Source organism: Rhineura floridana, chromosome 5 (genome assembly GCF_030035675.1).
Source record: "Rhineura floridana isolate rRhiFlo1 chromosome 5, rRhiFlo1.hap2, whole genome shotgun sequence".
NCBI lineage: Eukaryota > Metazoa > Chordata > Lepidosauria > Squamata > Rhineuridae > Rhineura > Rhineura floridana.
The window spans coordinates 61,695,870-61,708,810 of record NC_084484.1 but is presented as its reverse complement, the minus strand read 5'-3'; the positions used below and the strand labels follow the sequence as shown (position 1 = coordinate 61,708,810).

Below are 12,941 nucleotides of genomic sequence, written 5' to 3'. Positions count from 1 at the left end.
CTCTTAGGGTGACATCTTGCGACGTTTACTAGGCAGACCATATATACGGGGTGGGATTACCAGTTTCGTCCCCGGCCTTTCTTTACCCCCCAGCATATGCCGGGTACTCATTTTACCGACCACAGATGGATGGAAGGCTGAGTGGACCTCGACTCCTTTTACCGGAGATTCGACTTCCTCCTTTCGCTGGAATCGAACTCTGGCCGTGAGCAGAGCTTCGGCTGCATTACCACAACTTACCACTCTGTGCCATGGAGGATAAGTGCCCTGAACCATTATTATACTCTGTAGGATAAGAAGCCCTCAGTTCTCCTAATTGATTAACAGGGCATGAATTGATGCTCAGGCTTTTTCATAGCTTTCAGTGGTGTTAGGTTTCAAAGCTTTCAAAGCTCAGGTTCAACTGAAGAGCACTCTCCTGGATGCTTTGAGAGAAAGAGTGGCACAGACTGCAAGCAAGATTTAATTTTGGCATCTGAATTTATGGTTGTTATTAGCACTTTCTGAAAATTGATGACGGAACATTTACTAAAATTTTCACTTTTCTGATTTACTGCTTTCTATTCCCCATCCAGATGGCTGGGCAGGAGGGATGTTCATCTTCACTGTGATAACGCCTGTGATCAACTTTCTTAATGATTTCAAGGAATAGTGACACATCTCTCTTCCCCCCACCACCCACCCTTCCTGGGTCTCCTACGTGCTTGATTTGATAAGCTGTTTTGAAGAAACTCAGATGCTCAAATATTGGCTAAGGTTTGTTGTCAATTTAGACAGCCTTTGCATCAAGTCATAGGGGACTTGAGTTGTGGCCAATATTTATTCCAGGCTAAACAAGTATGTTCATCCAAATTGGTTAGATAACCTTGCAAATTTCAGCCTAATGATTTGAATACTTGCCATTTATGAATAAGAAAAGTGATTCAGCTTGATTGGGGATCCCTAGGTAACCAAAGCAAGTGCTGTGCACTAGTCCACAAACACTTGCTTTGGTTGCTTAGTTTTTCACCAGCCTTCAGATATTTTGGACTACAGCTCCCGTCATCATGTTCACTGATCCTTCCTGTAGAAGAAGGCTGTTTTATTATTCTTGTTGTTGTTGTTGGAATTGGAATTGGAATTATTAGAATTAGAATCAGAATTTCTCACCCAAAGGTCCCAGGGTGTGTTATACCAGATTTAAAACACATAATTAAAAACAGTTAAAAGCAACCTAAACAACATCACAGAAAATAGGGTGGGTCTTAAAAATATACATCTCAGGTGTCAAAGGCCAGTGCAAAGAGGTGCATATTCATCATTCACCAAAAGTTGTCCAATGAAGTTGCTAGATGCACGTTGGTAAGGAGGGAGTTCCACAGCTTAGGGACTGCCACTGAGAGTGCCCTCTCCCAGGCTAACATCCCCCAAACTTCCAAGGGTGGCGGAACTATCAAAAGGAGCCCTTCTGTTGATCTCAACATCTGAGAGGGTCTATATGGAAGGAGGAGGTCTTTCAGCTTCAACAAACAAACAAACAACTTTCAGCTTTGACAAACAGTATAAGCCAGCATTAATTAAGCATCACAGTAACTGAGGTAACATCTCAGGCAGCGGAGAATGGTGACTCTGATGAAATGAGGCAGTGAATCCACTCTGGATTCTAGTCCAAACTTTCAAGGAGCTATCCAAGGTGTTGAACCTATTTTGGGAGGTTTCGGCACTTTGGACAGCTCCTTGAAAGTTCAGACTAAAACCTGGATCGGATTCACTGCACCACTGACATCGGAGCCACCAGTCTCCACTGATCTCAGGTGGTTTAGAACAGCTCGGGGGGAGGGCAGATAGGGGCTGCCACTAAGGAGGGAGGAGAAATGCAGTTCAGTTCACATTTGAAAGTGAACCTACCTAATTTGCAATGCTCAAAAAAATAAGCAAACTGAAACACATCCATCCTTCAAAGTTTGCACTTCTCAGCATTTTGCAATGCATGGCAATGTGTACAAAATGCATATACTAGGGTAGAGTGTATAAAATGCATTTATTTATGAAGTAACAAAATTGCAGTGCATTGCAATGGGGGATATTGCTTACAAGAACATGTATATTAGGAGAAATACACGTTAAAATGCTGATGAGGACTTTTTTAAAAAACAAACAAACTGCTACCGAAATGTGTACTGAACTTAAGACTGGAAGAATGAGAAACAGAGAGAAAACAAAACTGACAGATTTGCCAGTCCCTACCTGCCACCATCATCCCTAGAATCCACCTGCCTTGCTCTACCCAGTGGTAGGACTAGCCTTGTGCGACTGCTTAAAAAGGAATGAAAGAACAAGGGCAGTCTAAAAAATAGGTCCTTGCAAATTGCCTGGCTTTTTTGAGGGTCTTGAGTTATGTGCCTGACAGAGAGGACGCACAGCCAAGCGGGGAGACTTGAGGGGGCCCCAGTTGTAGTGTAGTGACGGGTAGAGGGAGATACGGCCTTGTGAGGAGGACTTGCCAGGTAAGGGGAATGCGGCCCAGGCAGTTAACGGCTCTGCCTAGTTCCAGTCCTCCCCACACCCGCAGTTTTGTTGGTTGCCCTATCAGCCAGCTCTCAGGCCTCCGGATGCTGCTCCTAAATGCCATATTGGTGCATAATAAGATCTCCCTCATTCATGATTTAATTGTGGATCAGGCAGCTGACCTGGCATATATAACCGAGACCTGGGTGGGTGAGCAGGGAGAAGTCAGTCTCTCCCAGCTATGTCCGCCAGGGTACCTGGTCCAGCATCAGGGTAGTCCTGAGGGTCGGGGAGGGGGGGTTGCTGTGGTCTAAAGGAGCTCCATCTCCCTCTGAAAGCACCCTGTCCGTGTGGCTACTGGTCTGGAGTGTTTGCACCTTGTGTTGGGTCAGCGGGACAGACTGGGGATTCTGTTGGTGTACCGCCCACCTCACTGCCAAACAGACTCCCTAGCTGAGCTGACGGAGGTGGTCTCGGGTGCACTGTTGAGATCCCCCAGACTGTTGGTTCTGGGGGATGTCAACATCCATGCTGAGGCCACCTAATCGGGGGTTGCTCAGGATTTCAAGGTCTCCATGACAACCATGGGACTGTCCCAATATGCCATTGGCCCAACACATGTAGCAGGGCATACTCTAGACTTGGTTTTTGCAACTGGACATGGAGATGATGATCTGAATGTGGGGGGCCTTGCATCAGTCCCTCTGTCATGGACAGATCACTGCTTGCTGAAGTTTAGACTTACAGCAGCTTTTCCCCTCTGCAAGGGTGGGGGACCTATTAAGTTGGTCCACCTACAAGAGACTAATGGATCCAGAAGGTTTCCAAAGGGCTCTGGGGAGTTTTCCAGCTGATAGGGCTGGCGCTTCTGTCGAAATCCTGGTTGAACTGTGGAATACAGAAATGACCCGGGCGGTTGACATGATTGCTCCTGAGTGCCCTCTCCTGTGTAGAGCTCGTACGGCTCCATAGTATACCCCAGAGCTGAGAGCAATGAAACAATATCGGAGACGGCTTGAGTGCAGATGGAGACGAACTCCTGGTGGATGCAATTACACACTGGTAGGTGCTTATGGTAAGCTGTATTTAGGGGCAGTGAGGGCAGCAAAAAAACCAATATTTTGCTGCCATTATCAAAGCATCAATCTGCTGCCCAGCGGAGCTCTTCAGAATTGTCCAGGGGCTATTACACGCTGGCCCCAAGGACATGGTAGAACCATCTGAGGCCTGCTGTAATGGATTTACTAGGCACTTCCAGGATAAAATCTTTAGCATCCACCAGGACTTAGACGCCAGTGTTACAGCAGGTGAAACAAGCGGTGCATCTAGAGCACAGCCTTGTCCTGATTTTTTGGATGAGTTTCAGTTGATACAGCTTGAGGACGTTGACAAGGTGCTTGGACAGGTTCATGCAACCACTTCTGTGCTGGATCCTTGCCCTTCTTGGCTAATAAAAGCTAGCAGGGATGGAACAGCCGGCTGGGCCAGGGAAGTGATTAATGCCTCTCTGCGAGAGGGGGGTGGTCCCTGGCTGCCTGAAAGAGGCAGTAGTGAGACCACTCCTGAAGAGACCCTCCCTGGACCTAGAAAATCTTGATAGCTATAGGCTGGGCAAGGTCCTGGAATGAGTGGTGGCAGGCCAGCTCCAGACACTCTTGGATGAGACCGATTATCTGGATCCATTTCAGTCGGGTTTCAGGCCTGGTTTTGGCATGGAAACAGCCTTGGTCGCCCTGTATGATGACCTCTGTTGGGAGAGAGACAGGGGGAGTGTAACTCTGTTGATTCTCCTTGATCTCTCAGCGGCTTTCGATACCATTGACCATGGTATCCTTCTGGGAAGACTGGCTGAGTTGGGAGTGGGAGGGACTGCATGGCGCTGGTTCCGCTCCTACTTGACGGGTCGGCTCCAGAAAGTGGTGCTTGGGGAACATTGCTCGACACCCTGGATTCTCCAGTATGGGGTTCCACAGGGGTAAGTTCTGTCCCCCATGCTGTTCAACATCTACATGAAACCATTGAGTGCGGTCATCCGGAGCTTTGGAGTGCATTGCCATCAGTATGCTGATGACACACAGCTCTATTTCTCCTTTTCATCTTCTTCAGGTGAGGCTGTCAATGTGCTGAACCAGTGCCTGGCTGCGACAATGGACTGGATGAGGGCTAATAAACTGAGGCTCAATCCAGACAAGACTGAGATGCTGCTTGTGGGTGGTTCTTCTGACAGATGGTGGATGTCCAACCTGTCCTGGATGGGGCTGCACTCCCCCTGAAGGATCAGATTCATAGCTTGGGGGTTCTCCTAGAACCATCTCTGTCACTTGAGGCTCAGATAGCCTCAGTGGCACGGAGTGCCTTCTACCCAGTGGCGTCACTAGGGTTGGTGTCACCCGGTGCGGTAACTCATGGTGTCACCCCCATGGACCTCCTCCCATACCAGACCATACAGAACCCTTAGTAATGTTTTTTGTACTAATGTTACTCGTAAATCGTAATTCCCATATATCACTGAATGTAATGGCAATAGTAGTGACATAAACAACTAGCAAAATTTAAATTACACCTTTAAATTAAATATCATACACACAGCCCAAATTCTTGCTCTTATCACTAATGGGAGTTAATTATCTTGCATATACCCATAGTAAATTTTCAGATACTTTCAGACCCTCAGCAATTTTCATGTGATCTATGTAGAAGAAACGTTTGGGAACCCCTGGTATAAGACATCTGCTTATGTCCCTATGCTGCTCTCATCCCTCATTTAGGTGCCTGGGATGCATGCGTGTGGACATACCTCCTTACAATTATGGAAAGTGATTCTTAATAATAAGTCTCCAGACACAAAGTTACATAGGTATTTATCAGTTGTTTAGTAGAAAATTCAGAAGTGCAGAGTCCCTTCATGATAGTTGCAGCCACATACACCCTTTTTTACTCTTGGATTAAGAATGAGATCTTTGTTAATGCATTCTCTCACAACAAACATCTCTAGGAGCCAATCAGCATGAAAGTGGAGAACGTTAGCAACTGAGAAGAGTCTTCTCAGTGGCTGACTCACCTCCCTTCACTCTGATTAGCTCCAATCAGCAGGAAAGGCAAGGAAGCATGCATATTAGAAGACTCTTCTCAGTGACTAACACACTCCCTTTTCATGCTGACTGTAGGATGCTTGGAGACATAGAGACCCTGCTCCCGAAAAAGCAGAGGGACTAAGACCCCCGGGCCACTACTCTCCTGGTGCTTATGGACATGACCGTAATATATTTTGTGACGTGCAAGTTGGATATTATTTATTAAAAGTGTTTAGGATTACAATGATGGCATTCCCAAATATGTACTTTCACTTTGGTTTTCCATAACACAATTTGTCCAAGCCTCCACACTTGGGGGGGCACTACTTGCACACCCCTTCCATAAGCACATCAAAGTTGGATATGCACCTGAACCAAGACCCAGACAAAAGGGCACTCAAAACAAAAACGTAATTACAGTGGCTGAGTAGATCTTGTACAGTGGTTATACTGACTGGGCAGCCACTGTCCTTCACATTTTACAAAATACTTTTTCCTATACAAAGATTAAATTTCTGTGTATGAAAAATTAATATATGAAGTGGTCTCAATAGTGAGAAACGTAAACAAGTGAATGGTGATCCAAATGTTTTTCATTCTCACGTTATGAAGCTAGCTGCCAGATGATGTATCACCTTCCCTACGCATGCAGCGTAGACTGAAAAAACAGCACCCAAGCCACCACTTAATACGTGCATGTGTTATTTCCAACATGAATCTACAGGTCTCAAAAAGTAGTGTGACAAAGTCCTCAAACACCTTATAACATGCCTCAAACATGGTCTCTTGTTCTACCAGCATGCCTTCACAGCATCACTTTGCCAAAACATAAGGATAGGTAAATTGTTTTTAGGGAGGTTCACAATTATGATTTCCCATTTATTTAATCTAAAAATATTTAAAATACATAAAAACAGCCAGGGGAAGATATTGGAGAAATATAAAATAAATACAAATAAATAAAAAAAGGGGGGGAAGGTGAAGAGACCCTAAATGTGCTACTCACCATCTCTCAGCCTATCCTCCCCTCAGGATGAAAACAATGGAGAACCATGACCACCCCCAGGAAGAAGGGCACAGTTAAAATGTAGAGGGAAAAAACATCTACGACCGTAGCGTGAAATCAAATACTTATTGGGACGCAGTATGAAGAAATATTTATATAAACATGACTCTCAAATATGTTTATGAATTACACAATTTGTAAATATATTTATAGTGCAATCCGATGTTTGTTTACTCAGAAGCAAGTCCCAATGTATTCAATGGGGCTTACTCAAAAGTGTGCAGAGAACTACAGCCTCAAGTGATAAGGAACTTGTTCTTTCAACTTGTTCTTTTAAGTTGAGACCTTATCCCAGTCTGAGTCTGTGGTGGAATTGCTTTTTAATATGTTTTTAAGCCTTTTCTTTTTTTAAAAAAAGATGTTTTTTCAAAGCTTTTAAAAATTATTTTCAAAGATGTTTTAATATATTTTAAAGTCTGCTTTTATGATGTTTTAAAGTGCTTTTAGTGCTTTTGTTTGCCGCCCTGGGCTCCTACTGGGAGGAAGGGCGGGATATAAATCATATAATAAATAAATATAATCACAGCCATTGACAGTTATGATACTTTTTATTATTTATTATTATTTAATTTGAAAAGTATAGCCTGCTTTCTCTTTATCAAATAAACAAAGCTACTAAGAAACCAAATAATAAAACACATTAGGGCTGCAGTTCTTTGCTGCAAGCTTGGGAGAAAGCCCCATTGCACTCAAAGGGACTTACGTCCAAGTAGATATGGATAGGATTGGATTACACTGTAAAAAATCAATACAAAATAAGCAAATAAATAAACAAAGCAAATACAAAATCACACTACAATATAAATAGCAGTAAGCGATAAAAATAAGACCTCACTAAAATAGCAATAATCAGAAAAATAAGAATAAATGGTAAAACAGAAAACAATGCAAGAACCAGATATTTATCTGTCATGTAGTTTTTGAGCTACCAGGAGGATCAGTCCACAGAATTCCAAACTTCTATACGAAACCATGATGACTAATAACTATGTGGTGCTTGTGATGGTTGGTAGATTCTCTAGGTCAGGGGTTAAACAGTGGCCCATGAGCTTCATTCTTCTGCGATCCGCACCCTCCTTGCACCCCCACGCGGCCCCCTTACCTGTCTACAGTAGTGTTCACCATTGCCCTTACTTAAGATGGTGGCCGCAGTTTCCCTAAGGTACTGAAGCCGCTGCCGCCATCTTAGTTGATGGCAGAGATGTGCGTGTGTAGCACGCACGTGTGCCATCAACAAAGATGGCGGCAGAGGCTTCATTCCCCCTTAGGGAAACTGCGGCCGCCATCTTAAGTAAGGGCAATGGTAAAAACTACTGTAGAGAGGTAGGGGTGCTGCACGGGGGTGTGCATCCTGCCTCCGATGATGTGTTAGTGCACGCGCCGCGCAGACCAGGCAGCTCAGCTCTCCGCCATCCATGGCATCCACCTGCGGCCTGCCCTGCTTCTTCCATGCCGCAGCCTAGGGGCGGGACCGGGCAGCTCTGGTGTCACCCCCTCCATGGTGTCACCCGGGTGCACTCCGCACCACTCGCACCCCACTGGTGATGCCCCTGCTTCTAACAACTTCGGTTGGTGGCTGAGCTACGCCCCTATCTGGACAGGGATAACCTGGCTTCAGTTGTCCATGCTCTGGTAACCTCCAAGTTAGATTACTGCAATGCACTCTACGTGGGGCTGCCTTTGAAGACGGTTCAGAAACTGCAGCTTATGCAAAATGCAGCGGCCAGATTGGTAAGAGGCACCAGACAGTTCGAACATATAAAACCGATTCTGGCCTGCTTGCATTGGCTGCCTGTATGTTTCTGAGCTCGATTCAAGGTGCTGGTTTTAACCTATAAAGCCTTACATGGCTTGGGACCACAATACCTGATGGAACGTCTCTCCCGACACGAACCCACCCGTACACTACGCTCAATATCAAAGGTCCTCCTCTGGGTGCCTACTCCAAGGTAAGCTTGGAGGATGGCAACAAGGGAGAGGGTCTTGGCCCCCAAATTTTGGAATGATCTCCCTGATGAGGTATGCCTGGCACCAACACTGTTATCTTTTCAGCGCCAGGTCAAGATTTTCCTCTTCTCTTCTCCCAGGCATTTATGTTTGTAAATTGCTTTTTAAAAATATGTTTTGAAATTTGTATATTTGTTTTTAATGTTTTTAATTGTTGTAAACAGCCCTGAGAGCTTTGACTATGGGGCAGTATACAAAGGCAATAAATAAATAGACGGACGGACGGACGGATGGACGGACGGACAGCATTTCCTTTCAATCTTTTGGCAATATCTAGTAGCTTTCCCAATCTTTTAACGTAATTGTAGTCCACAGCAAATAAATGTAAGACAGCAAAGGATTCCCTATAGTTAAGTTTTCTTGTCTTGCTGTTTTGGAAAACAAATTAGTTATTCAAGTTGCTTTTTAAAAAAATGTATTCTCCCAAAGTGCCATACTCCTTGTGGTTAATGGCAATTGTTAATAAGGAATCTTAAAATAAGGTGTAGCCCCAGTACTTTATCACATCACTTGAAGTGTCATACTAAATAGTCACTGAATAATAGATTCATCAGTTAGCATCATGACACACCAGTGGCTTTGAATATGCAATAACTTTTCTTCTCCATTCTTTTTTAAAAATAAAATTCTCAGAACAAGGCATAATTCAAGAGTCAGTTCAGGATGTAGTCTCAGAATTTAATGAAAATTAAATAAATGGTAAATTGTGTATTCCTCTAACCTCCCTTCATGTAAGTAATATATGTAATGCATAATGTAGTTTGTTTTCTTTTTTGTGTAAAAAGGTTGAAAGTCTTAAATGCATTATTTTTATGATAATTTCTAATAACATCAAAAAAAAGAATTTAGGCTGGGCTGCTGGGATTCATTATTGCCATTAGTTCTAAGTACTGGGGAGGGCATCAGCACCTGGCATGCTTGGGCTGTTACCAGGGCCCACTGTTTATGCCCATCCTGGTCCTTATTTATTTATTTGCTGTCCTGGCACTCTGTATTATTATTATTGTTGTTGTTGTTGTTGTTATTTATACCCTGCCTTTTGGCCAAAGGCCCTCAAGGCGGCTTACAAAGAAAAATAACACAAGTATAAAAATACATCAATAAAAGCAATACAATTTACAAAAATTAAACTAAATAACATAACATCATTAAGAAAAACAAATGTCCAAGAAAAATTTTGAACAAGTGAATTTAAAATGGATCACACTCTGTCTTTGCCAGCACACAATATTCCATGCTTAGAGTCTCTCTCAGACAAAGTTTACTCTGTTCCAGTCCCAGCAGACTGTTGGGATTGGACCCCATTTGTGAGACTTCCGTTTCTAAGCTAGGCTCAGTCATCGGATGCAAGGCGAAAGGAGGCAGCTACCTGGGGATGGTGATGCACTTGGTGTTGACGCTGTAGGTGGTGATGGCTTTCTCCAGCTCATCCAGCTGCCCGGTCTTCTTGAGCTTCTTCACCAGGCTCTTGACCACCTTCGCGCACCACTTCTCCTCCTGCCCGTTCTACTCGCCTTTCTTCAAGCCCAGCAGCTGCTTGACGATGGGTGGCACGTGTACAGCACATAGCATCACTCTGGAGCATTGTGGGACATTTTAAAAGGTGGAGTGAGGAGGCTGGAGGAGATAGTGAAGTTATTTGCCTCCTCACCCACACAAGCTGTTTGAAATCAAGCCTAGGTGCACTGAAGGGATGTGGGGGTAGAAGAACAGAACAATCACAGTGTGCAAGGTGGAGTGCCACTGCTAGGGAAGACTCTGTTCATACATGCAGCAATGTATCTTGCTTTAATGCATTATACACATGTGTTTCTCTCCCCTCATTTAGTTAATCTCTTCCCACTCGACCAATGATTAAAGGAGTTACCAAGTCCACCGAAGACTGAAATAGGAAATGTTCCTCTGTTTAAAGAAGAACTTTCCTTTGTTCAGGGATTCTAGGGAGACCAGCATGATTTGCTGGCATCAAGGGCATTCACGGGGAAAGGCAACTGCCCTTCCCAAAATGAATCATAATCCCCAGATTCTCAGTTTCATTTAAGAAAAAGAGTAAGTTTCTCGCATCTGTAGAACCTGAGATATGAGGCAAAATGTACAGATGCTATTCTTCCTTTTTTGTGAGAAACTATCCTGCTGCCTCCTGGGAAAAAATCCTGTGGATGCCCATGGCTGGGATGTGTTACTCCATCTTTAGGATCCATTATGCAAAGGGTGTGAGACAGGGGTGTATTTTATCAACCTATTTGTTTCATCTAAATGCAGATGTCATACAGAAAGTGGGATTGGATGAAGATGAAGGAGGTGTGAAAATTAGAGGGAGAAATATCAATAATTTAAGATATCCAGACGATACCATACTACTAGCAGAAACCAGTAATGATTTGAAACAAATGCTGATAAAAATTAAAGTGAAAAGCACGAAAGCAGGACTACAGCTGAAAGGCAAGAAGACTAAAGTAATGACAACAGAAGATTTATGTAACTTTAAAATTGACAACGAGAACACTGAACTTATTTATTATTTATTTATTATTTGATTTATATCTCAGCCTTCCTCCCAGCAGGAGCCCAGGGCAGCAAAGGATTATCAATACCTCCACACAGTCATTAACCAAAATGGAGGCAATAGACAAGAAATCAGAAGAAGGCTAGGACTGGGGAGGGCAGCTGTGAGAGAACTAGAAAAGGTCCTCAAATGCAAAGATGTATCACTGAACACTAAAGTCAGGATCATTCAGACCATGGTATTCCCGATCTCTATGTATGGATGTGAAAGTTGAACAGTGAAAAAGGTGGATAAGAGAAAAATCAACTCATTTGAAATGTGGTGTTAGAAGAGAGCTTTGCGCATACCATGGACTGCGAAAAAGACAAATAATTGGGTGTTAGAACAAATTAAAGAGGAAGACCTAACAAGAGATGTATTAATTCCATAAAGAAAGCCACAGACCTGAACTTATAAGATCTGAACATGGTGGTTTATAACAGATGCTATTGGAGATAGCTGATTCATGGGGTCGCCATAAGTCATAATTGACTCGAAGGCATATAACAACAAAACAAAGGACTCACTTAACAGGACCAATATCTTAGGTTAAGGGTATAAGAAACTTGCATGATTTTCTGTTAAACCTTTTCTTCATTTCTAGTTTTCAAATGCTGTATAAACTCTCATTACCTTAAATTCATTCTATTTCACTATCCTAATTCTGTGTCTAGAGTTAATTTGCACTTATCCTCCTGTATCTACTTAGTTGTCTGTGCTATTGAGAGTTTGAAAACTCACAATTATCACAATTGCTTTGAGGAGGCAGGCTGGAGTCCTTTCATTGGGCATATACATTCTCAGTGGCCTCTTCAAATGACTGAGATGGTGGCAGCTCTTCAAGTTTTATAAAGATTGGGCATTCCCAAACCCTCCTTTGAACCTGATCCAACACAAAATCAAGAGCAGTGAATGCATGCAACTGCTACATTTTTCTGTGCTCACGTTGCTCTATGAAGGCTGGCAACTGAGAACTCACAGCATTATGGGTAGCAAGTTTAAAGCCCAGAAAGAGACCAGACATAGAGCCCTTCTATCCTTTCATCTGATCTTAGTTTACAGACTGAGGGTGGCTCGTTGAATACTCTCCATCAACATTCCCAAACACTTCATTTATAATTAACCCAGTACATTCTTCTTTTAAATATTTGATAAATCCAGATGTTCCAAACATGTGCAGCCAATGTATTGGTGCTGCAGATTAGACTTGCATGGATTTGGGGCCTAGCACATCAAAACCTATTCAAGGTATGTGGTTTCCTTTATGGAACACAGATACAATATGGTATGGTGCATTTCTCTTGTGGATTTCTCTTTCGTGTTTACACACGCCTGATCAGCAGCTAAAGAACAAGCCCTCTAACATTTCTGGGGCTACATTCATGGGCAAAAGGTTTTCCACAAAGAGTAAACATGATTATGTTGGAACAGCACAGCTTGTAAGCACTGTAAAAAGTTCTGTGGAGGCACACCCTAACCCAGGAGGCTGATGCCATCTATCAGGGCCAGCACCAGGCATGACTGGACCCTTGGGTGCCAGCTTGCCCTGGGCCCCCTGCTCCCCATGCCCCCTACAGACCATGTGGGACTGTTCCACCTACTTCTTCTCTCTTTCTGTGAATGACCTGCATGCTGGGCACGCAGGTCACTGCCATCAACCAAGATGGCAGCAGAGGCTTGTGTAAGGGGCTGATACCCCTGCCGCCATTTTTGTTGATGGCATGCATGCACGCTATGCTGCATGTGCACACATGCCTGCCAT

At 43.6% G+C, this 12,941-nt stretch overlaps 1 protein-coding gene across 3 annotated transcripts in view; it reads left to right on the top strand.

Annotated features, from left to right (window-relative positions):
• The window catches only part of LOC133385830 (putative protein CRIPAK), a 56,287-nt gene that overhangs the window by 28,656 nt on the left and 14,690 nt on the right, over positions 1-12,941 (top strand). The window contains exons 2-3 of one of the 3 annotated variants that reach the window (XM_061629411.1): positions 576-756; positions 10,897-10,979. The exons of 1 other annotated variant lie outside the window; for it this stretch is intronic. In XM_061629411.1, the coding sequence (XP_061485395.1) occupies positions 576-652 (77 nt within the window). In that variant the 3' untranslated portion in view covers positions 653-756; positions 10,897-10,979. Of the gene's footprint in view, positions 1-575; positions 757-5,654; positions 5,778-10,896; positions 10,980-12,941 lie in introns of those variants that run through there. One more of the 3 variants, XM_061629410.1, reaches the window with a different exon arrangement.